This window comes from Bufo gargarizans, chromosome 2 (genome assembly GCF_014858855.1).
Source record: "Bufo gargarizans isolate SCDJY-AF-19 chromosome 2, ASM1485885v1, whole genome shotgun sequence".
NCBI lineage: Eukaryota > Metazoa > Chordata > Amphibia > Anura > Bufonidae > Bufo > Bufo gargarizans.
In genome coordinates this window covers 581,017,308-581,043,402 of record NC_058081.1, presented here as the reverse complement: position 1 = coordinate 581,043,402, position 26,095 = coordinate 581,017,308, and the positions used below count along the sequence as shown (strand labels likewise).

The 26,095-nt window shown below is 42.7% G+C and overlaps 1 protein-coding gene across 1 annotated transcript in view; it reads left to right on the top strand.

Moving 5' to 3' along the window:
• Positions 1 to 25,469, top strand: part of LOC122926752 (probable pleckstrin homology domain-containing family N member 1) — a 71,909-nt gene extending 46,440 nt beyond the window's left edge. Inside the window, exons 4-12 of the mRNA XM_044278230.1 lie at positions 11,789 to 11,935; positions 14,787 to 14,873; positions 17,171 to 17,243; positions 17,598 to 17,740; positions 20,048 to 20,194; positions 21,486 to 21,572; positions 23,511 to 23,586; positions 24,458 to 24,534; positions 25,168 to 25,469. Of these exons, the coding sequence (XP_044134165.1) occupies positions 11,789 to 11,935; positions 14,787 to 14,873; positions 17,171 to 17,243; positions 17,598 to 17,740; positions 20,048 to 20,194; positions 21,486 to 21,572; positions 23,511 to 23,586; positions 24,458 to 24,534; positions 25,168 to 25,236 (906 nt within the window). The 3' untranslated portion in view covers positions 25,237 to 25,469. The remainder of the gene's footprint in view (positions 1 to 11,788; positions 11,936 to 14,786; positions 14,874 to 17,170; positions 17,244 to 17,597; positions 17,741 to 20,047; positions 20,195 to 21,485; positions 21,573 to 23,510; positions 23,587 to 24,457; positions 24,535 to 25,167) is intronic.
• The last annotated feature ends 626 nt before the right edge of the window (positions 25,470 to 26,095 follow it).

Sequence of the window (26,095 nt, the reverse complement as noted above, 5' to 3'; positions counted from 1 at the left end):
TTGTGCAGGGAAGGCACGGCTCTCTTGGAGAAGTAGTGCCGGCTGGGAACAACATACTGTGGGACAGCAAGCGACATGAGCTGTTTGAAGCTGTCTGTGTCCACCAGCCTAAATGACAGCATTTCATAGGCCAGTAGTTTAGAAATGCTGGCATTCAGGGCCAGGGATCGAGGGTGGCTAGGTGGGAATTTACGCTTTCTATCAAATGTTTGTGAGATGGAGAGCTGAACGCTGGCGTGTGACATGGTTGAGACGCTTGGTGACGGAGGTGGTGGTGGTGGTGTTGGTGGTACATCCCCTGTTTGCTGGGCGGCAGGTGCCAACGTTCCTCCAGAGGCGGAGGAAGAGGCCGAGGCGGCAGCAGCAGAATAGGCCGAGGCGGCAGCAGCAGAAGAGGTAGCAGGGGGAGCCTGAGTGACTTCCTTGGTTTTAAGGTGTTTACTCCACTGCAGTTCATGCTTTGCATGCAGGTGCCTGGTCATGCAGGTTGTGCTCAGGTTCAGAACGTTAATGCCTCGCTTCAGGCTCTGATGGCACAGCGTGCAAACCACTCGGGTCTTGTCGTCAGCACATTGTTTGAAGAAGTGCCATGCCAGGGAACTCCTTGAAGCTGCCTTTGGGGTGCTCGGTCCCAGATGGCGGCGGTCAGTAGCAGGCGGAGTCTCTTGGCGGCGGGTGTTCTGCTTTTGCCCACTGCTCCCTCTTTTGCTACGCTGTTGGCTCGGTCTCACCACTGCCTCTTCCTCCGAACTGTGAAAGTCAGTGGCACGACCTTCATTCCATGTGGGGTCTAGGACCTCATCGTCCCCTGCATCGTCTTCCACCCAGTCTTGATCCCTGACCTCCTGTTCAGTCTGCACACTGCAGAAAGACGCAGCAGTTGGCACCTGTGTTTCGTCATCATCAGAGACATGCTGAGGTGGTATTCCCATGTCCTCATCATCAGGAAACATAAGTGGTTGTGCGTCAGTGCATTCTATGTCTTTCACCGCTGGGGAAGGGCTAGGTGGATGCCCTTGGGAAACCCTGCCAGCGGAGTCTTCAAACAGCATAAGAGACTGCTGCATAACTTGAGGCTGAGACAGTTTCCCTGGTATGCATGGGGGTGATGTGACAGACTGATGGGGTTGGTTTTCAGGCGCCATCTGTGCGCTTTCTGCAGAAGACTGGGTGGGAGATAATGTGAACGTGCTGGATCCACTGTCGGCCACCCAATTGACTAATGCCTGTACCTGCTCAGGCCTTACCATCCTTAGAACGGCATTGGGCCCCACCATATATCGCTGTAAATTCTGGCGGCTACTGGGACCTGAGGTAGTTGGTACACTAGGACGTGTGGATGTGGCAGAACGGCCACGTCCTCTCCCAGCACCAGAGGGTCCACTAACACCACCACGACCATGTCCACGTCCGCGTCCCTTACTAGATGTTTTTCTCATTGTTATGGTTCACCACAACAACAAATATATTATTTGGCCCAATGTATTGTATTCAAATTCAGCGGGATATAAATTTGAGGCCTAGTATTTAGGCGCTGGGTGACCGGTATGGATTTAGTGACAGAATTAGACTTGGAAATGCACAGAAGCGTGTGTGTGAAGTTATTCTGAATGACCCAATGTGCACCTTGAATATTATATACCCTTTTGGGATAGATTTCAAATAGCTCTGATATAGCAGGAACCACTAAATTATGAAATTGCTAAATTGGGAATTGTACTTCAACCCAGAACAAAAAATGTGCTTTGACGGGCACTAAATAACTTTCCCAGCTACAACAGTACAGCGGTAACGAGAGATTTAGAGGGATTTAAATTTGAGGCCTAGTATTTAGGCGCTGGGTGACAGGTATGGGTTTAGTGACAGAATTAGACTTGGAAATACACAGTAGCGGGTGTGTGTGAAGTTATTCTGAATGACCCAATGTGCACCTTCAATATTATATACCCTTTTAGGGATAGATTTCAAATAGCTCTGATATAGCAGGAACCACTAAATTATGAAATTGCTAAATTGGGAATTGTACTTCAACCCAGAACAAAAAATGTGCTTTGACGGACACTAAATATCTTGCCCAGCAACAACAGTACAGCGGTGGGTAACGAGAGATTTAGAGGGATTTAAATTTGAGGCCTAGTATTTAGGCGCTGGGTCACCGGTATGGATTTAGTGACAGAATTAGACTTGGAAATGCACAGAAGCGTGTGTGTGAAGTTATTCTGAATGACCCTATGTGCACCTTCAATATTATATACCCTTTTAGGGATAGATTTCAAATAGCTCTGATATAGCAGAAACCACTAAATTATGAAATTGCTAAATTGGGAATTGTACTTCAACCCAGAACAAAAAATGTGCTTTGACGGACACTAAATATCTTGCCCAGCAACAACAGTACAGCGGTGGGTAACGAGAGATTTAGAGGGATTTAAATTTGAGGCCTAGTATTTAGGCGCTGGGTCACCGGTATGGATTTAGTGACAGAATTAGACTTGGAAATGCACAGTAGCGGTGTGTGTGAAGTTATTCTGAATGACCCTATGTGCACCTTCAATATTATATACCCTTTTAGGGATAGATTTCAAATAGCTCTGATATAGCAGAAACCACTAAATTATGAAATTGCTAAATTGGGAATTGTACTTCAACCCAGAACAAAAAATGTGCTTTGACGGACACTAAATATCTTGCCCAGCAACAACAGTACAGCGGTGGGTAACGAGAGATTTAGAGGGATTTAAATTTGAGGCCTAGTATTTAGGCGCTGGGTCACCGGTATGGATTTAGTGACAGAATTAGACTTGGAAATGCACAGAAGCGTGTGTGTGAAGTTATTCTGAATGACCCTATGTGCACCTTCAATATTATATACCCTTTTAGGGATAGATTTCAAATAGCTCTGATATAGCAGAAACCACTAAATTATGAAATTGCTAAATTGGGAATTGTACTTCAACCCAGAACAAAAAATGTGCTTTGACGGACACTAAATATCTTGCCCAGCAACAACAGTACAGCGGTGGGTAACGAGAGATTTAGAGGGATTTAAATTTGAGGCCTAGTATTTAGGCGCTGGGTCACCGGTATGGATTTAGTGACAGAATTAGACTTGGAAATGCACAGAAGCGTGTGTGTGAAGTTATTCTGAATGACCCTATGTGCACCTTCAATATTATATACCCTTTTAGGGATAGATTTCAAATAGCTCTGATATAGCAGAAACCACTAAATTATGAAATTGCTAAATTGGGAATTGTACTTCAACCCAGAACAAAAAATGTGCTTTGACGGACACTAAATATCTTGCCCAGCAACAACAGTACAGCGGTGGGTAACGAGAGATTTAGAGGGATTTAAATTTGAGGCCTAGTATTTAGGCGCTGGGTGCACAGGTATGGATTTAGTGACAGAATTAGACTTGGAAATAGCACAGTAAGCGGTGTGTGTGAAGTTATTCTGAATGACCCTATGTGCACCTTCAATATTATATACCCTTTTAGGGATAGATTTCAAATAGCTCTGATATAGCAGAAACCACTAAATTATGAAATTGCTAAATTGGGAATTGTACTTCAACCCAGAACAAAAAATGTGCTTTGACGGACACTAAATATCTTGCCCAGCAACAACAGTACAGCGGTGGGTAACGAGAGATTTAGAGGGATTTAAATTTGAGGCCTAGTATTTAGGCGCTGGGTCACCGGTATGGATTTAGTGACAGAATTAGACTTGGAAATGCACAGAAGCGTGTGTGTGAAGTTATTCTGAATGACCCTATGTGCACCTTCAATATTATATACCCTTTTAGGGATAGATTTCAAATAGCTCTGATATAGCAGAAACCACTAAATTATGAAATTGCTAAATTGGGAATTGTACTTCAACCCAGAACAAAAAATGTGCTTTGACGGACACTAAATATCTTGCCCAGCAACAACAGTACAGCGGTGGGTAACGAGAGATTTAGAGGGATTTAAATTTGAGGCCTAGTATTTAGGCGCTGGGTCACCGGTATGGATTTAGTGACAGAATTAGACTTGGAAATGCACAGAAGCGTGTGTGTGAAGTTATTCTGAATGACCCTATGTGCACCTTCAATATTATATACCCTTTTAGGGATAGATTTCAAATAGCTCTGATATAGCAGAAACCACTAAATTATGAAATTGCTAAATTGGGAATTGTACTTCAACCCAGAACAAAAAATGTGCTTTGACGGACACTAAATATCTTGCCCAGCAACAACAGTACAGCGGTGGGTAACGAGAGATTTAGAGGGATTTAAATTTGAGGCCTAGTATTTAGGCGCTGGGTCACCGGTATGGATTTAGTGACAGAATTAGACTTGGAAATGCACAGAAGCGTGTGTGTGAAGTTATTCTGAATGACCCTATGTGCACCTTCAATATTATATACCCTTTTAGGGATAGATTTCAAATAGCTCTGATATAGCAGAAACCACTAAATTATGAAATTGCTAAATTGGGAATTGTACTTCAACCCAGAACAAAAAATGTGCTTTGACGGACACTAAATATCTTGCCCAGCAACAACAGTACAGCGGTGGGTAACGAGAGATTTAGAGGGATTTAAATTTGAGGCCTAGTATTTAGGCGCTGGGTCACCGGTATGGATTTAGTGACAGAATTAGACTTGGAAATGCACAGAAGCGTGTGTGTGAAGTTATTCTGAATGACCCTATGTGCACCTTCAATATTATATACCCTTTTAGGGATAGATTTCAAATAGCTCTGATATAGCAGAAACCACTAAATTATGAAATTGCTAAATTGGGAATTGTACTTCAACCCAGAACAAAAAATGTGCTTTGACGGACACTAAATATCTTGCCCAGCAACAACAGTACAGCGGTGGGTAACGAGAGATTTAGAGGGATTTAAATTTGAGGCCTAGTATTTAGGCGCTGGGTGACAGGTATGGGTTTAGTGACAGAATTAGACTTGGAAATACACAGTAGCGGTGTGTGTGAAGTTATTCTGAATGACCCTATGTGCACCTTCAATATTATATACCCTTTTAGGGATAGATTTCAAATAGCTCTGATATAGCAGAAACCACTAAATTATGAAATTGCTAAATTGGGAATTGTACTTCAACCCAGAACAAAAAATGTGCTTTGACGGACACTAAATATCTTGCCCAGCAACAACAGTACAGCGGTGGGTAACGAGAGATTTAGAGGGATTTAAATTTGAGGCCTAGTATTTAGGCGCTGGGTCACCGGTATGGATTTAGTGACAGAATTAGACTTGGAAATGCACAGAAGCGGTGTGTGTGAAGTTATTCTGAATGACCCTATGTGCACCTTCAATATTATATACCCTTTTAGGGATAGATTTCAAATAGCTCTGATATAGCAGAAACCACTAAATTATGAAATTGCTAAATTGGGAATTGTACTTCAACCCAGAACAAAAAATGTGCTTTGACGGACACTAAATATCTTGCCCAGCAACAACAGTACAGCGGTGGGTAACGAGAGATTTAGAGGGATTTAAATTTGAGGCCTAGTATTTAGGCGCTGGGTCACCGGTATGGATTTAGTGACAGAATTAGACTTGGAAATGCACAGTAGCGGTGTGTGTGAAGTTATTCTGAATGACCCTATGTGCACCTTCAATATTATATACCCTTTTAGGGATAGATTTCAAATAGCTCTGATATAGCAGAAACCACTAAATTATGAAATTGCTAAATTGGGAATTGTACTTCAACCCAGAACAAAAAATGTGCTTTGACGGACACTAAATATCTTGCCCAGCAACAACAGTACAGCGGTGGGTAACGAGAGATTTAGAGGGATTTAAATTTGAGGCCTAGTATTTAGGCGCTGGGTGACAGGTATGGATTTAGTGACAGAATTAGACTTGGAAATACACAGTAGCGGGTGTGTGTGAAGTTATTCTGAATGACCCAATGTGCACCTTCAATATTATATACCCTTTTTGGGATAGATTTCAAATAGCTCTGATATAGCAGGAACCACTAAATTATGAAATTGCTAAATTGGGAATTGTATTTCAACCCAGAACAAGAAATGTGCTTGAACGGACACTAAATAACTCGCCCAGCTACAGCACTAGGGACAGATTTAGCTGGATATAAATTTGAGGCCTAGTATTTAGGCGCTGGGTGACCGGTATGGATTTAGTGACAGAATTAGACTGGGATATGGCCAAAAAATGAACAGACTATTGCTGGTTAAATGCACTTGGTGTGACAGCTTCACCCTGATGTAGGCTTTAGCCAAAAAACAACCACACCATTGAGGGTTAAATGCACTTGGTGACAGGCGCAGCTTGCCCCTGATTTTGTATATGGCCAAAAAATGAACAGACTATTGCTGGTTAAATGCACTTGGTGTGACAGCTTCACCCTGATGTAGGCTTTAGCCAAAAAACAACCACACCATTGAGGGTTAAATGCACTTGGTGACAGGCGCAGCTTGCCCCTGATTTTGTATATGGCCAAAAAATGAACAGACTATTGCTGGTTAAATGCACTTGGTGTGACAGCTTCACCCTGATGTAGGCTTTAGCCAAAAAACAACCACACCATTGAGGGTTAAATGCACTTGGTGACAGGCGCAGCTTGCCCCTGATTTTGTATATGGCCAAAAAATGAACAGACTATTGCTGGTTAAATGCACTTGGTGTGACAGCTTCACCCTGATGTAGGCTTTAGCCAAAAAACAACCACACCATTGAGGGTTAAATGCACTTGGTCGCAGCTTGTGCTGGCGCACCACAAGACACAAAATGGCCGCCGATCACCCCAGAAAAATGAGACTGACAAACGGTCTGTGCAGCCTAAAAACAGTGAGCAATTGAGGATCAGCAGCTCAATGATCCACAGCTGCAGATCGATCAGTTAATCAAGTCCTTTGGAGGAGTTAATCTGCCTAATCTCGCCCTACTGTCGCAGCCGCAACCTCTCCCTACGCTAATCAGAGCAGAGTGACGGGCGGCGCTATGTGACTCCAGCTTAAATAGAGGCTGGGTCACATGGTGCTCTGGCCAATCACAGCCATGCCAATAGTAGGCATGGCTGTGATGGCCTCTTGGGGCAAGTAGTATGACGCTTGTTGATTGGCTGCTTTGCAGCCTTTCAAAAAGCGCCAAGAAAGCGTCACAAAAGCGCGAAGAAAGCGACGAACACCGAACCCGAACCCGGACTTTTACGAAAATGTTCGGGTCCGTGTCACGGACACCCCAAAATTCGGTACGAACCCGAACTATACAGTTCGAGTTCGCTCATCCCTACTTATGACTACTGTACGTATTTTGCAGCATTTCTGTTGATAAAACATGGCTATACAGCACAAGTATCAAACATTTGCTGTGCACTAAAAGAGGCATTAGTATACAGTTTTATCAAAGAGCATAGGCCCACTTACCGCAACAAGGTTGCCTGTTGTTAAGTGGGAACCTACTCTAACCATAGTGCAGTGCCGTGCTGCGACCACCGCGCCTCCACACCAGCAGGCAATGGGATCCAGCAGCCACAATGCGGCCCCACCATGAGGCAGAGCCACCTAGGCCTCGGATCCCATCACTCCACCAGCACGGCACAGAAGCAGCGAGTGCCACCGTCCAGCGCCGCATGTGAACTGGTGCAAAGGGATCACCTGTTCACAGCTTCTCAGGAACTTCAACTGAGATGGGGTAGGAATTATTTGACTGCATGGTAAAACATTGACTGCATGGTAAAAAAGACATGTTATATTTATTATGCAGGTCAGTACGATTATAGCGATACCAAATGTATATGTGTAATTTTTTAAATGTTTTATTACATTCTTTATAAAGCCATTGCTTTGTGTCATCCTATTCTTCTGACACCCATAACTTTTTTATTTTAGTGTCAACAGAGTTGCGTGAGGGCTTTTTTTGCAGGCGATCTTTAGTTTTTATTGATACAATTTTGGGATACAAGCAACCTCTCATTGTCACGGCTGAGGATGGGGAAAACCCTCAGCCGTGCGATGCCAGAAGATGTAAACCACTGCTCGGCCAGGACGAGAGAATTAGGGAGCAGGTCACCTCCTAACGCATCCCTAATCCAACCCTAACTCCTAGCTGCATGAGCTGACCTTGAAGGTAGGAGGGCCCATGCTCAGGAACCTCGGATCCCTACTCACCCTCCGCCGGTCCCTGAACTAGGAGTGAAGGGTAAGACTACCTGTTCCTTCTGGACACGGAGGAACAGGAGTCTCACTGGCCAAGCCGCAGGGAAAAGGGGAACACAAACAGTCCTATGGATATGGCAGGTGAACTGCACTAGTTCCAGCCACCTGCCACAGCCTTGCTGACTGGATCCCTGTGCTGGCAAGCTAACGTCCACACAATACAAAATGAACTCAGCACACACACATCCACACACATCCACACACAGGAACACATAGCTGCACCAAATAACAAAGCAAAACATCACATAAACATATGACCACAAGGGTGGCCCCCACTGGCAGATGGAATACACAGGAGGATGCTCCAGCTAGCCATGGCTGAAGTACCCCATAGACAAGTGATCTTCACTGAGGCTTTATAGGCCCAAGTAGTCACACCCACACAGACACACCCAGTGTTCACACACAGAAGGGAATTAACCCTTCCAACACCAGGAAGTGTAGTGAGACCACATAAGGGGAAATACACACAAATACTCACTGCAGCTGTTACCGATGACAACGACATGTGTGGCAAACGTGTCCTGGGAGCCGGCCGAAAGGCCGAGACACTGCCACCACATGTACATCAAACCAAACGTTGCCACGGGCAGCTACAGTGAAAGGAAAATGTCAGAGTGCACACCAAACATAAAACAGAGTGCACACCAGACATTCAGAGTGCATAAATACACACACACAACTCAGGTGTAACGCATGCACTTGACAGTAAGCAACCTAGCACCAGCTCCGGCTGCTATACTGCCAAGTACAATCACATGTTGCCAGCGGCAACCACAAGTGAGGCAACAAACAAGCGGCCCTCACCTGTGGCTGAACAATAACACCCAAACCGCAGGCAACAGCATGCGGACACAGGAGTCACGACCATGACCATGGCCGTGACACTCATTGAAAAGCATTTTGTATTAATAGGCAGAATGTGGCAGGCCTGAGGGCCTTCAGAATGGCCTGACTAGCATGAAAACTACTTGGCACCCTGAAATTGCTTTTGTAGGATGCAATTTAGAGGACAGAGCGAGCTCTCTCCCCATGTATAACTGCTCAGATTCTGCATTCGCTATTGACTGCAGCATTTCAGAGATTGGAGTTATCTCCTATCCTGGAAGTGAGAGCTATACTATAATAATCCTGAATGTTAAAGCATACACTAAGTGACATCATAGTATGTCACTGAGTGAGAAGGCGTTAAGTCCTTAGATAGTGTCAACATGTTAAACAGCACTATGCAAACATAGTCATTACTCTCATCAGTTCCAGTCCCCAGTGGGGTTTATAATCTAATATTCCATCTCTTAAGTATACATCAGCACCAATTTCATAGGAAGTGTCGAAAGAAAACAGATGACTTGACAGAAACCTATACAAAGAGGAGAATATGCAAACTCTGAGCACATGTTGACCTTGGTCAGATTAAAATCCAGGACTACAGGACTGTAAAAAAAATTGCTGAGCTTTGGCATACTCAGATCTATTAGTGCCCCATGAAAATATTGCCCCTGCTGCCGCATCCAGTTTCCTGCTACACGTGCATCAATTACTCCCAAGCAACACAAGGTGCAATTCCCTAGATTTCTGATGATTTTTTTTTTATTAAGTTGAAGAATTTAAATAAATAAAGTTATAAAAAAGGATGCCTTCTATCTCACTCACCTTATCCGACTTCTATTTTGGAAAAAAAATTGTGCTTCGGAAATATTCTGAGAACCGTATTTCTCAATATATTTGCACCAAACAACTGGCATAAATGCATTGATAAATCTGCTTCCCTTCTATTACAAAGCTGTCACGGAAGGTGTACAGGAAACAAGACCATGCAAAATGAATATATGACTCACTGGATCCAAAACTAAGGAACAAAAGGGAGACCCCTGCATCAGACCTGGCTCTCTCCCTGTCTGCTCAGCCTATGCAAAAATCCCAATGGTGGATGATCGCATATCCACGTACCTCGACTATATACCACCTGAACACCCTACAATAGTGAAGGGGCACGACCACCGGCTCCCTGCACTAGACACGGAGGGAGTCAGGGGTCACCTGGGATCCAGCAAACAGAAAATCACAAATAAATGTACAGCACTTATCTTGTAGAAGGCTGGAAAATAGGATCAGCATGCACACACACTCCAGGAAGTTGTATAAGCCGCACACTAATGCATTATGGGGAGGAATTTAAAGGGATGCAATCAGTCCAACTACATGACAGCTGAGAGAGGCTAACGAGAGGAGGAACTGTAATGCAAAACAAAGAAAACTCAAGGAGGAGGTTCTGAAAGGCTTCTGTCAGAGCTTCTCAGCTGTCTGGTTGTGACAAAAGCTGGCTGCCTGCAGCCACCACTAGGGGGAGCTCACTACATAAGAATTTATACAATTATCATATGCTGGAATCTCTTGGCATTGAGCTTCCCCCAGTGACAGCTGCATCAGAAAATGCAGTGATTTATTTTCAGGAAAACCAGAAAGAGTTCAATGTCAGCCACCCCATCCCCTCGTTGCAGTTGCATGGTCTGCCTCCATTGAAGGGATGCCACTAGAGCTAAGCACCAATATGAAGGGAAGCAGGGGATCAGTGGATTTGGAACTCTTAGTCAGAAAAACCTGTACTCTGAATCCGATAAAATGAGACTTAAAATGAGACTCAAAAAATTTAGTTCTAAGGCCAAAAACCCCCACCAAATTAAAAAAAATTAAGACAACTAGCCTAATTGTAGGCTCAACTCAATCTGTGCTTGAAAACCAGAGAAAACCAGAGAAATGTTATATATATATTTTTTTTATACAAGTTAGGATGCCAGTGCACTCTGGGCAGGGCTGCGCCATCTGGAGCACTGCCACTCCCTCAGCATAAGGCAGTAACAAATAACAAAGTTATTCAGGTATGCGTCGCCATGGATGAAATTACAAAATTAAACACAATGCGACAGCACCGTGCAAACACAGAATAAATGAAATAATGCTATACCCACTATATAAATGAAGTTTGAGTTTGTATCCTCAGCCATGGTGACACGCAGCTGCGCATTCAAACTAACTTTGTCTTTTGTCTTCTGCTGTATGCATCTCGAGCTGTGGCTGTCTCCATTTTGGTCATGCACTCCTAACAAACCCATCTTTCTCACAGGCTGATTTTATATATCTATATATATATATATATATATATATATATATATATCTGAAGCCTGCTCTCTTTGAATTATTTGTCGGTTTAATGGCACTAGAAAAGGTATCAAATGGGGTAGGTTAAGTATGTATGTAGAACCTGCTTTCCTTGTGAGGCCAGTTGGCAGAAGAAGAGATATCAAATAGAGTGAGTTTCTCATTTAAAGAGGTCACCTTGCTGTGGTAGATGGGCAAAAATGATTTTGATCAGAATATATTTGCTAAGTACCTAATTTTTATTTACAGAGTGAATATAGCATTAGTTCATATATTCTGTGTTTGCAGAGTGCTTTTGCATAGTGTCTGACTTTTCTAAGGATAGGCCATCAATGTTATAAATCCTGAAGAACTTGTTTAAGCGTGTTATACTTTTTTGTCAATATCTAAATATTCATGTGATTTTATTTTTTCCCCCAGCCTATTCTGTTTTGGGGGAGAACCCGTGAAGAACTAAATAACATCATATTAATAGAGCCGATCCAAGGTTGGGAAGGGCAAAGCATCAGATCTTATGGAAACGTGGTCATGTCGTCATTGGCTGTCATGCAGATCAGTCACACTGAGGTAACCGAGTGTTTTAATTTAATTTTCTATTTAGATTTTTTTTATTTTAGCTGAATTAATGCAATTGGCTTGGTCTTACTCCCACACCCATTTGATCAGCTGTTCTGCAGTTGCGCTGGAGCCGGAAGTTAGTACTACACAGCTCTGTTCACTCTGTTCTGGATAGAGCTGGTTACTACAGCACTGCTCAATGACGTGCAGTACACCCAGAAGAGGGTACTTGCAAAATTATTCATTGTTATTTGGTTCTATTATCATCTATTGTATTGTGTCCATATACTTTTGTATATACAGTTGCAAGAAAAAGTATGTGAACCCTTTGGAATGATATGGATTTTTTGCACAAAAAATGTGATCTGATCTTCATCTAAGTCACAACAATAGACAAGCACAGTCTGCTTAAACTAACACACAAATAATTAAATGTTACCATGTTTTTATTGAACACACCATGTGTAACATTCACAGTGGAGGTGGAAAAAGTATGTGAACCCTTGGATTTAATAACTGGTTGAACCTCCTTTGGCAGCAATAACTTCAACCAAACGTTTCCTGTAGTTGCAGATCAGACGTGCACAACGGTCAGGAGTAATTCTTGACCATTCCTCTTTACAGATTTGTTTCAGTTCAGCAATATTCTTGGGATTTCTGGTGTGAATCGCTTTCTTGAGGTCATGCCACAGCATCTCAATCAGGTTGAGGTCAGGAATCTGACTGGCCCACTCCAGAAGGCGTATTTTCTTCTGTTTAAGCCATTCTGTTGTTGATTTACTTCTACTGTATGCTTTGGGTCGTTGTCCTGTTGCAATACCCATCTTCTGTTGAGCTCCAGCTGGTGGACAGATGGCCTTAAGTTCTCCTGCAAAATGTCTTAATAAACTTGGGAATTAATTTTTCCTTCGATGATAGCAATCCGTCCAGGCCCTGACGCAGCAAAGCAGCCCCAAACCATGATGCCCCCACCACCATACTTCACAGTTGGGATGAGGTTTTGATGTTGGTGTGCTGTGCCTCTTTTTCTCCACACATAGTGTTGTGTGTTTCTTCCAAACAACTCCTTTGGTTTAATCTGTCCACAGAATATTTTGCCAGTACTGCTGTGGAACATCCAGGTGCTCTTGTGCAAACTGTAAATGTGCAGCAATGTTTTTTTTTTGACAGCAGTGGCTTCCTCTGTGGTATACTCCCATGAAATCCATTCTGTTTTAGTGTTTTACGTATCGTAGATTCGGGATGTTAGCATATGCCAGAGACTTTTGTAAGTCTTTAGATGACACTCTAGGATTCTTCTTTACCTCATTGAGCAGTCTGCGTTGTGCTCTTGCAGTCATCTTTACAGGACTGCCACTCCTAGGGAGAGTAGCAGCAGTGCTGAACTTTCTCCATTTATAGACAATTTGCCTTACCGTGGACTGATGAACAGCAAGGTTTTTGGAGATACTTTTATAACCCTTTCCAGCTTTATGCAAGTCAACAATTCTTGATCATAGGTCTTCTTAGAGCTCTTTTGTGTGAGGTATCATTCACATCAGGCAATGCTTCTTGTGAAAAGCAAACCCAGAACTGGTGTGTGTTTTTATAGGGCAGGGCAGCTGTAACTAACACCTTCAATCTCATCTCATTGATTGGACTGCAGTTGGCGGACACCTCACTCCAATTAGCTCTTGGATATGTCATTAGTCTAGGGGTTCACATACTTTTTCCACCTGCACTGTGAATGTTTACAATAAAAACATGGTAACATTTAATTCTTTGTGTGTTATTAGTTTAAGCAGACTGTGATTGTCTATTGTTGTGACTTAGATGAAGATCAGATCACATTTAATGACCAATTTGTGCAGAAATCCATATAATTCCAAAGGGTTCACATACTTTTTCTTGCAACTGTATATGTCAGGTTAACTATCCTCACCTTGCCCCTGTAGGAGGCTAGGTGATGGGTCTAGGTACACCCCTGGTGTTTTTTTAAGTATTAGCTTAGGAAGAGAGAGGAGCTACATGTGGAAGGTCCTGGAAAAATTGGAAGGTCAAAAATCTTCATGGCCAAGCACTGAAGTCAGTCATTAAGCTATTTACTGCAGTGGGAGGGACATTGCTAATATACCCTTCTACATTTTGACCAGGTCCTGACCAGTTGTATCTTAATCCTGTACCTCACAGCTGGGAATTACAGACAGGCTTAACAAGAAACTTATTGCCAGCCTTAGATTCTGCATAAAGAAAGATAGAGGGAAGAAGTACTACAACCTCCATCATTGCTCATATCCATACATTGATAATAGGGAGATTTGCACTGTGAATTGTTTGGAACTGTGTTTCGATACCATTGATGTACTTCAACTACCATTGGCTATTTTCTATAGCTGACCTGGTTACTAACTCCAGCACCATTAGCCGGCCACAGCTTCTACATCTCCTGTGGTGCACCTGTACCGAACTCATAACACCAAGGGCACTCCAACTACCATCAGGCAGGAGCCGCAACATCAGGGTGTGTTCAGAGGAAAGAAAGGGTGCACAGTCCTAGGAAGCATCAGTGTGGGAATTGCCACTATGATTTATGCACATAAATGTTGCAGCCAGAGCCACTACAACTCTCATTCTCTGCTCTGCTCCTCCTGGTCAGAGACACTGCAGAAGGGAATTGGAACAGCGCTGCAGTAATCAACTCTGTCCTCTATGCAGTGGACAGAGCTGTGTAGTTCCAGTGCAGCTTCTGAGTCCAGAGCGACTGCAGAACAAGGGATCGTCAGGGATGTGGGATCCCCGCTGAACAGATATTGATGGCCTATCTTGAGGACAAACCCCTTTAAGCTAACACCTACTGTATATATGTATATCTTCTGTACAGGAGATGTCAGAATGCTTCATGGTTCTGTTTCCTCTGCACGTCTTAATTCTTTCCATGGATCACCAGGAGAGGAGATTTATTTATCAGGTAAAGAATAATTTAACAGATAAATGATCCTCGTGAACTGATTATGGTTTTATATTGGACTATTAATACTGGACTAAGACCAAGTAAAAGCCGTGTTCAAAAAGCTCAAGTTTTAGCAGCAAACAACATACAGATCTAAGCGATCTTTCAAGAACCCTGAATTGCATGTTTTTTCAGATATGCTTCCGCTGAACCATGGCCGCTACATCTAGCCTCACTTTTAGTGTCATTACTATTTAATGAAATCTTTGGTAGCAGCCAACTTCCTAGAACTTTGGAGACCCAGTAATATTTATTGATGCAGTAATACTAAGGCTATTTTCACACTTGCGGCAGTGTGATCTGGCGGGCAGTTCCGTTGTCGGAACTGCCCTCCGGACCCGTCGATTTGAATGTGACTGAAAGCATTTGTAAGACTCATTCGGATGCGTCTCACAAATGCATTGCAAGAACGGATCCGTCTCTCCGCTTGTCATGCGGATGGACGGATCCATCTTGCAGTCTTTTTCACAGTTTTCCCGGTCTGCGCATGTGCAGATTGGAAGGACGGATCCGGCATTCCGGTATTTTGAATAGTATTTCCTATGGGGAAAAATGCCAGATCAGGCATTCCGGCAAGTCTTCTGTTATTTTTCGCCGGAGATAAAACCGTAGCATGCTATGGTTTTATCTTTTGCCTGATCAGTCAAAATGACTGAACTGAAGACATCCTGATGCGTCCTGAACGGATTGCTCTCCATTCAGAATGCGTGGGGATATACCTGATCAGTTCTTTTCCGGTATAGAGCCCCTGTGATGGAACTCTATGCCGGAAAAGAAAAACGCTAATGTGAAAGTACCCTTAGCTGAACCTGCATGCTTCACTAATATTATAAATGATACTGTAGTACTAACGATTACACAACATTTAATGGGGTCTTGTTACAATAACAGCTCTTTCTGATACCAAAATCAGACAGTCAGAAACCCTTAGAAGTCAACACGTTCGGCTGCTTTTCATCGAAAGTTGGTACTGCCGCATGTTCTGTCTCAGAGGAAGCACTGTAAGGCTGGGTTCACACGGGCGTGACGGATTAGGTCCGGATGCGTCCCGTGTGTACTGCGGCGAACCCGCGCTAGTAGGTACCCAATTGCAGTCAGTTTTGACTGCGATTGCATTCCGTTGTTCAGTTTTTATTGCGCGGGTGCAATGCGTTTTGCACACACGTGATAAAAACCTGAATGAGGTACCCAGACGCGAACTTCTTCACTGAAGTTCAGGTTTGGGTTCGGTGTTGTGTAGATGTTATTATTTTCCCTTATAACATGGTTATAAGTGAAAATAATAGCATTCTTTAATACAGAATGCTTAGTAGAAGGTCAATTGAGGGTTAAAATATAGAATTAAATTAACTCACCTCCTTGAATTGATCGCGTAGCTGCCGGTCTCCTGTTCTTTATTCAGGACCTGGCAAAGGACCTGTGGTGACGTCACTGAGATCATCACATGGTCCATCACCACGGTGATGGACCATGTGATTGGACCATGTGATGTGACGTCACCACAGTTCCTTTAGCTGACAGCTCATGATTAAAGAAGTAAGAAGAGATCGGCAACTACGCGATCAAGAGGAGGAGGTGAGTTAATTATTTTTTTTTTTAACCCTCAATTGACCTTCTACTAAGCATTCTGTATTAACGAATGCTATTATTTTCCCTTATAACCATGTTATAAGGGAAAATAATACAGTGAATAGACTGTCATCTGAGCAACCATGCGTGAAAATCTAACCACATCCGCACTTGCTTGCCGATGCTTGCGATTTTCACTCAGCCCCATTCACTTCTATGGGGCCTGCTTGCGTGATAAACGCACTATATAGATCATACTGCGACTTTCACGCAACGCATAAGTGATCAACGCTCATGTGCACAGCCCCATAGAAATTAATGGGTCAGGATTCAGTGCGGGTGCAATACGTTCACCTCACACATTGCACCCGCACGGAAATCTCGCCCGTGTGAACTCAGCCTAAAAGGGTTTTCCCAGAATTAAATATTGAAGACCAATCCTCAGAAGGGATCCCAATCTAGTGTGTTCTGGAGTAACCTGGCACCGTGAATGGAGTTGTCTGCTACCGGCTAGAAACTTAACTTAATTCTGGTGGCTGTGGCTCCTGCAAAAAAATAAAATAGATTGGTGGGGTTGCCAGGTGTCAGACCCCGACCAAACTGATATTGATGACTTATCCAAAGAATAGGTCCTTAATATTGCACTCCTGGAAGCCCTGCTATGATGTGTCCTATTCAATTTTCAGGGTCTTCTTCCTCTATCGGGAATGAGTGTGGTCTGTGAACAGTCTAACACTGGATATACTTTTGAAATAAGTGGTAAGTATTTTATGCATATACATATATACGGTATATACATACATCAGGGCATGTGCGTAGAGGTTGTAAGGAAGGACACAGAGCACCTGGGGCTTCTTACTGTAGATCTGTAGTCACTCTTGTGTGCTGTCCTATGATGACGCTTTTTATGCTTGCCTAGAAGCAATCTTGCATACTGGTTATACAGTAGGTCCGATCAACCTCCCTAGCACCCAGCATCTAGGGCACATGCCCTGCCAGCCTCCATTTCCCTTCTCTCATATAAGCTATGTACGTGTGAAGGAGAGCAACATAAACACCTTTATCTGAAAATCCTCTTTAACACTTCTTCGTCTTTCCTTACATTGTGTGGAGGTCCAATGATAGAGCCACGCCAAGTGTCCTGTCTGAGCTCCAGCGAGAGGAGTCTTTGGATTTCAGCTTTACGTAAGCACATCCAGGAAGCAAATGCCCACTACTCTCCGGTCTCTCCACCCATCAGCATTTTATCATATCTGGTGAGTTCACAAATAAAGTGACTAATTAAAGTCAGCCTGTCACTGAACTGCATTAGGGTACGGCCACACAGTTAGGTTTCCTGATGCAGTTTTGGAAGCCAAGACCAGGAGTGGATAAAAACAAGGAGGAGAAGTTGTACTTGTCCTTTCTACTTTTTCTACTTTTATGATCAACCTGACAGTGTGGCCTTACCTTAAAGTGGCTGTGCAGTGATTTTTATTGATGACTTATCGTCAGGATAGGACATTAATATCTGATCGGCTCGAGTCCGACACCCGGCACTCCCGCCTTTCAGCTTGAATGGAGCGAGTGCTTGTGATTACACTACGACGCCGCTCCACAGGAGACAACTCGTGACGAAGAAGAACAATGGAAATCAATATCTCTTGTCTGAAAGCAGCCTTCGGTAAACCCTAATAATGTCTCTGTGTTTTGCCAATGAAATTCTGTATCATATTTTGTGATACAAGTGAGAACATAGGATAAACACCCTGTATTGTACTATCCAATAAATACTTAATAAGTACATGCTAATGCCACACAAATACCATAAAATCATCTATAGGTCACATGAAAGAGGGAGGCCACTACCTGTTTTAGTGATTTGCTATATAGTGGAACTATGGTGATTTTGAAGTAGTAGTTATATAGATGTGGTGTTGCGTGCTGGTCTTTCCTGTGCATGCAATGGGGATTTCTGTGGATTCTAGGTGCTGGCTCTTTGTTTTAGGCTACACTGCAGTAGCTACTGTAGTATGAGCCAAGCAATTCAAATGTTGTTCATGCAGTCCCAAGTGACTCCACTAGGTGGCAATGTTTCTCTACACTCAAATAGCCAAATTCCTGCAGACAAGATAGCCCAGGGGAAAGCTTGTAATAAACTTCAAGTGACTGATGCATCTAGTCTATAGCAAAAAAATTATTGGTTTTCTAAGAATAAAAATAATGGAATAAAAAAACGGAGTCTCCTTTATTCTTGGATAAACTTACCATTTACTATGAAGCTAATACTAGTGTCTTCCAACTAAAAAATTGCTGACAACAGCAAGTCTTAAAATGCTTTTGATACTGTATGTCATAGTGACATATCAAAGGTTTGGGTTGGTGGGGGGTCTCAGCACTTGGCCCCACTAAATCGAGAAGAAAGATGTGCTCCTCGCTGCTGGTGTCACACTCGAGACGGACTCATAGACTTCCTATTGAGCTCATCTTCAGCGACAAGGGGGGAGACATTGCTCTGTGCAAGATGATCCTCTTCTTTTAGGGAGGTCTAAGCACTCTGGTCCCCACCAAACAAAACCTTTTATATATCACTTGTTTTTTTTAAAGTAAGGGGGCACAAGGATTTATTTAGATGAACATTAGAGAACTCTGATTTTTATGGGTCAGCTTTCAGTGCTGGTGCTGTCGTGTCCAAACTCTTGTAAGGACGCCTGAAGGGCCAGTACACTACAGAGCAAATACGCGGCTGCTACCGAGCAAGCAAGGTGGATGAGCATGTCACCATGTCAATTTACATTGTGCAATGCAGTGTGAAACCTGTGGCAGGTTTGTGCCCAAGCCAGAGGATCCAAATACATGATCTTTTTTGCTTTTATTTAGCAGTGTAGCGTTTCGGGATTGAACTAGTCCTTTATTAGGCCTTGTGTTAGGCCTAATGAAGGGAATAGTCCAGTCCTGAAATACTGTGAATTGACATCTGGGTGTTACAAGTTGGGAATGTGTCCCTGAAATGTCCAATCTGTGCTACTAGCGTCAGTCTGTGTAGGGACTCACTTCTTTAACAGGAAAATGGCAACCCCTATTTATCAATGTATTTATACATTTCTAGGGGGAATAACGGATTCAATTCAGATGCATTAAAGGGGATGCAACTTAAATATAAAAAAAAGAATAAAGCCACAGATAACCTACCATTTTGTGTGTGTTTAATTTATATGCAGCAGCATCACAGTTCCCATGGAAAGCAATGATCTGTCCGTGCAGTGCATCAATGTGTTGGGACCTTCAGAGTACGGACCTTAGAGTATGTCTGCAATGGGCCCGATAAGCTATGCAGCAAATACAAATACGCACCGTAAATTGACCTGTGGTGTAGATTTGACTCTTTGGCTCTTTGTAGTCATTTTCCACTCAGGCTCACAGATAAAGATCCTGAATGGCAGATGCCCCCCCCCCCCCCATGACCTTTAAGGGGTTTTCTGATGATCTATCCTCTGGAAAACTACTTTTTGTAAACCAGAACAACTTCACATAATCAAGAATTATGCAGTCATTGTATTCACACAATTATTGTCTTCGGCCAGATTCCTTGTGATCAGTTTTGGAAGAAAAGAGAACTCATTAAGTATCTGACATCATGTCCCATCCAGAAATGGGAAGGGAAAGCCATCCAGCACATGGGCCACGTCGTCTACTTATCAGAAGTGCAAGCAGCTCATACAATAGATGGGGTAGGTACAATTTATTATGGCTGGAAGGATAGGTGCATGACACTGGATACAAAGAACTTCGAAGAAACAATACTTGAGTCACCCCTTCGGACACACACAAGAAAGAAAAAATGCTCCAGAATTGCTTAGGCTACTTTCACACTTGCGTTCGGGGGTCCGCTTGTGAGTTCCGTTTGAAGGCTCTCACAAGCGGCCCTGAACGCATCCGTACAGCCCCAATGCATTCTGAGTGGATGCGGATCCGCTCAGAATGCATCAGTCTGGCTCCGTTTTGCCTCCGTTCCGCTCAGCAGGCGGACACCCGAACGCAGCTTGCAGCGTTTTCGTGTTCGCCTGGTCGTGCGGAGCCAAACGGATCCGTCCAGACTTACAATGCAAGTCAATGGGGACGAATCCGTTTGACGTTGACACAATATGGTGCAATTGCAAACGGATCCGTCCCCCATTGACTTTCAATGTAAAGTCAGGAGTCCCTATTAATATACCATCGGATCGGAGTTTTCTCCAATCCGATGGTATATTTTAACTTGAAGCGTCCCCATCACCATGGGAACGCCTCTATGTTAGAATATACCATCGGATTTGAGTTTGATCGTGAAAAATCAGATACGGCAGTATATTCTAACACAGAGGCGTTCCCATAGTGATGGGGACGCTTCAAGTTAGAATATACTGAGAACTGTGTACATGACTGCCCCCTGCTGCCTGGCACCACCCGATCTCTTACAGGGGGCTGTGATCCTCACAATTAACCAACCCCTCAGGTGCCTGATCGGGGGCTGCCAGGCAGCAGGGGGCAGACCCCTCTCCCTCCCCAGTATTAAATTCATTGGTGGCCAGTGCGGCCCCCCTCTCCCCCCTTAATTAAAATCCCCCCCCCCCCAATCATTGGTGGCAGCGGAGAGTTCCAAATTATAGAAGCATTATACTTACCTGCGCTGTCTGTGACCGGCCGGGCGCTCCTCCTACTGGTAAGTGATAGGTCTGTGCTATAAGCAATGCGCCGCATAGACCTTTCACTTACCAGTAGGAGGAGCGCCCGGCCGGCCACAGACAGCGCAGGTAAGTATAATGCTTCTAAAATTGCTAAGTAACCATGGCAGCCATGCAAGCGTAAGCATTATAGGTGCGGATCCGTCTGTTCAGATACCAGACGGATCCGCACCGACCGCAAGTGTGAAAGTAGCCTTACATGTCAGGAGAAGTGATCCATGCTTTTTAACATAAGTATAAGAGCTTTCTGATTACATCCCATGTAATAATGTATATTATAATGTACTGTATTTCATAGGACTTTGAAAACCGCATTATGCTGTTATTCACTGAAGACTTAGTATTCCTCTCTGTTGATCCCCACAAAACATCAATAATACATCAGGTAACCCCCCTATAATCTATGACTATTATATATTATATGCCTTCACTCTTTTTATTCTCTTCAACAATTGAAGCATCCATGAGGAACCCATGGTGCAGGTTGGTGCTGTTCATTTAACTTCTCCAAGCTTTTTTCACTTGGAATACCAGTCTAAAAACGAATTCTGTACAAACATTACTGAATTTGTCAGATTCAGTTAAATCACTGTCAGATTAATTCTTGCACACATCATAAAGTAAATGTACAGTTTGTCGGTAGTTTAGTGTAAGTTTATGGAGCGGTCTTGCTCCATATGTACTAAGTGTCGGATATGTAATACAGCTGGCAACTGGCCGCAATGACAGGGATTGGAGATAACGCCAATCACGGTTGTTTAATGCTTCAGATGCTGCGATCAATAGCAACCGCTGCATCTGAATGGTTACACAGATAGAGAAGCTCAGTTGGAAAATCACGGGGCTCCAATCTGTTGCTGCCTGCAAAGCCATGTGAGAGGCACAGCCTGAAAGGCAGTCTGTGAAAATCCCATAGACTGCAATTGGACTGCCAACAGGAGATCACACATTCAAGTCCTATAAGTACTCAAGTACTAAAAATAATATAAAAAATTTAAAAAGTTTCTGAAAAATGTAAAAAAAATACAGGGAAAGATGTTTCTTTGTACTAGGAAACAGGGTGCAAAGAGTTTTCTTAGCGAAGCTCTAATTGAGCATTGCTAAGGAGAGTCTGTCTTAAGTCCTCAAATTCGAGCGCTGATGGAACCCATTTGTAATGTACAAATACTTCCAGCCTGTGTATTGTCACTACCTCAGTCCTTGACTATGTATATGTGCCCTTACTATCACTGCCCATCACCCTGCCTATCTGACTTGTTATACACAGGTGACATCAGTGCTCAGTAGAACGATTAAGACTGAAGACAGATTGTCCTAGCTCAGCTAGACCATTCCTAAGAAGACTCTTTACACCCTATTTTCTATTACAAAGAAACATCTTTTTCTAATAAAAGTGCTTTATATTACACAGTGTTTTACATCCCTACCCCTACACTAAATTAGAAACAAACTGAAACAACAGTTACACTTTAAATTTAGTCCAGATATGTCCTGGAAAGATATGTATGACACTATAGAATCTCCCATCTAGCCGCATTCAAGCTCTTTAAAGCCAATACAGCTTTAGTAATGTCAACTTTGACCTATCTAGCAAGGGGTAAATGGATGGGAGTCGGTGGTAACAAACAACCTGTTTATTGACGCCACTGCATTAGATTTAAAATTGGACCAAAAAACATCTTTTTTTGGTGGCAGATGCCGTCTTCTCTGTCTTCTGATCTGTAAAATGGTGGCTGCCATTTTGAGCAATTCTTATGGGAAGAATCACAAAACTTCTGGATTTGCTGAAATTAGAATCTTTTGGGAAATTCATAACAAATTATATTTGTCTAGAATTTATTTGCTCATCTCTAATTCTGTATTCTGTGCATTTTGGCCATCAACATCATCATGAGAGTAATTTAAAAAAAATGTTGTAGGATACCTACATAATGCAAAATACTCAAAATACCTTGATGATGAGACTATCTCTTGTCCACAGGAACTATTGTTAGAAAACAAGGGCTTAGACTCAAGAGTCATGACAGTGGGAAACAAACACAAGGATCTTTTTCTCTTGGTTCCAAAAAACAAACAAACTCAGTGACCATAACAGAGTCCAGCTTGACCTTCGCCATAGGGTCCCCCCTCTTCTATGTTTACTCCTGCATAACCCAGTATGGGCATTGCTTTCAAATGCATGTTACATATTACAATATAGGCCACCATTGTCTGGATCTTGATTTTTTTTTTTTCCTGCTGTCTATAAGCTTGGAATTATTTTTATGTCTCAAATACTTTTTTTCTTCTTAAAAGATTAAGATGATATATTATTATGTCACAGGGTACTCTGCCATTAAATGCTATTCACATTGAGGAAAGCCTAAATTGGAATGGGCACCTGGAGTTCCAGATCACAGGTAAGCTGAAGTTGACTAAGTAAAAATTCCTAAGTGCGGTTTATAGTGAAGTATCATTAGAAATAATCACAAGGAGTATTATTTATGTGGGATGCAGGGTGCCTTGGTTGGTTCTGGTCAAACAGCTTGTCCCTGCAGTGGTCCCTTAAGGCAATAAGCTCGATGTTCACTCAGTGTGAATGCCAATGGAGGAAGAGGTTACATTTTCTTTACACAAAAGACCTATTATTCCAGAAGCTTGTATTTGGTTTCAGATTCAATATAGTGATGGATAAGACTGGCCGTGGGTTTATATGTCTATTTCTTAAAGTTTTTGTCTATAGGTTATTGAGTTCATTGGAAGTAAAGGGGAACAAGATAATGTCCTCTTAATGAGCTATATTTCCAGCAAATACTTTAACAGAGAGCCCATTTTCAACTTCTCTCTTTGCTTATACAGGATATAGGTCCATGATAGAAAATTGTCCATCTGTCGCTGCAGGGGACCTGTATTATCTTACATGTGTTTCACAGATTGCTGTTTCTATTAGAAAAGGGACAGCAATGCTATAAAACATCCAGTTTGCCTATCATGAGCCCTCCATGGTTGCATAGATACAGCGAAAAAGAGGAAATACAATTTCATAGCTCTTATTAACATTAACATTACTCACGCGTTTCAGGCAACCATGTCCCTTAGTCATAGCAAGTCAGTATTACAATCCTAAAGTGGGTGCTGAAATTTCCTCTTTCATATCTTCTTATTTCCTATTTTATACATTCTTTATGTTTGTTATCTTGTAGTCTATAACAAGGTTTAATCTTAGAGTCAAGTTCAAAAGTCCTTCTAGAAGTAACCAAATATAACAAGAATTTTAAAATCTCCTTTTAGGTGACCTTATGGAACCCATATTAATTGTATGCATGACTCCTGAAGACTACACCAAATGGGTTTTCCATTTACAAAAGGTTTGTCTTTTGCATTTGTCAATACATTTTTGTATTCTCACTATGACAACAATTTATTTATTTTTTATGAGAAGCAAACGCACTGTACACTGGACCCACCCAAAATGAGTTCATGTGGCCTACATCCATAATTCCATTTATATGCAACAATATAAATTTTTATCATTGATATGTGCGGATTTTAAATGGGTTTTGCAGTAGACTCTGGCTGCAGTGGTGACCTGCTACAACCAGTAATTGACTGAAGTGGTCACAGTGCCTTTTTGTCAGAACATGTTCACTGGACCAGAATGCAGAGGGTGGTGGAGATTAGGGCAGCATTGTCATGGGAGCAGCGAGGGATCCATGAAGTACAGTATGATTGGAGTCGGGAAGGAATTTTTATTCCCCTAAAGTGAGGGAAAATTGGCTTCTACCTCACAGGGGTTTTTTGCCTTCCTCTGGATCAACTTGCAGGATGACAGGCCGAACTGGATGGACAAATATCTTTTTTCGGCCTTATATACTATGTTACTGCACAAAACCCTCAGCTGTTTAGCCCATATTTTTAAACATACATTATCTATATTTTTTTAGTACTTTGAATTTCAATTTTGGTATGCTAATTCTAACTAAACTACTGTTGTCTTGCAGCCTCATCATAACCACTGTGGTGTTACTCTGCACCCACTTCCTTTTGAGCCACCTAAATATGGAAGATAGGAAAATGTTAAAGTTTTGAAAAGTACCAAGCAGCAGATGAGGATGTCTGTGCTAAATGTCAGCATGTGGTAATACTATAGGATGAGGAACCTATAAATTCATCATACACATGAGTCATCTGGACACTGGATGTTTTGGTGGAACTTGTCTATTATGTCATTGATCAAGAACGAAATGCAAGTAATAGAACAATCCAAAAAAAGGCAAATGTGATAGAAGACTGAGTGGGAAGATGTGGAACAAAAAACAGCCCAAGAAGATCATTCATAGATTCGAACCTTGATCATGGTCATGTTCATTACTTACCATTAGTGTTGTGCGAAATTTTGAAAAATTTGATTCAGCTGCTTTGCCGAATTTTACAAAGAAATTTGCTTTCTGATAAATTACATTGTCACGAAGTACATTTCTTTGTAAGTAACGTGTACAATGACGGGGAACAGTAATTGCGCCACCTTCCATAATTGAAACCTTTAGATGCTGCGCTCATTGCCGAGCATGGCATCTGAGAATAATAGTGAGGGCTTTCAGGGGTTAATTTGGCAAAATAAAATACTCACCGTCAGTGATGGCCAGTTCGCATTGTTCGCCCGCGAACATATGCGGGCTGCCATCTTTTTTTTTCACAAGTCCAGCGAGGCACAGGTAAGTCCTTGCCTGTGCCGCGAGCTGGTCTGAAAACAAATGCGGTCACCGGGAGCAGGCAGTTCCGAGAACAGCCCGATGAAGGCCCCCGGTGGCTGTTCTTGGAACTGCCTGCTCCCGCTTACCGCACTTGTTTTCAGACCGGCTCGTGCACAGGTAAGGGATTACCTGTGCCTCGCCGGACTTGTGAAAAAAGATGGCAGCCCGCATGTGT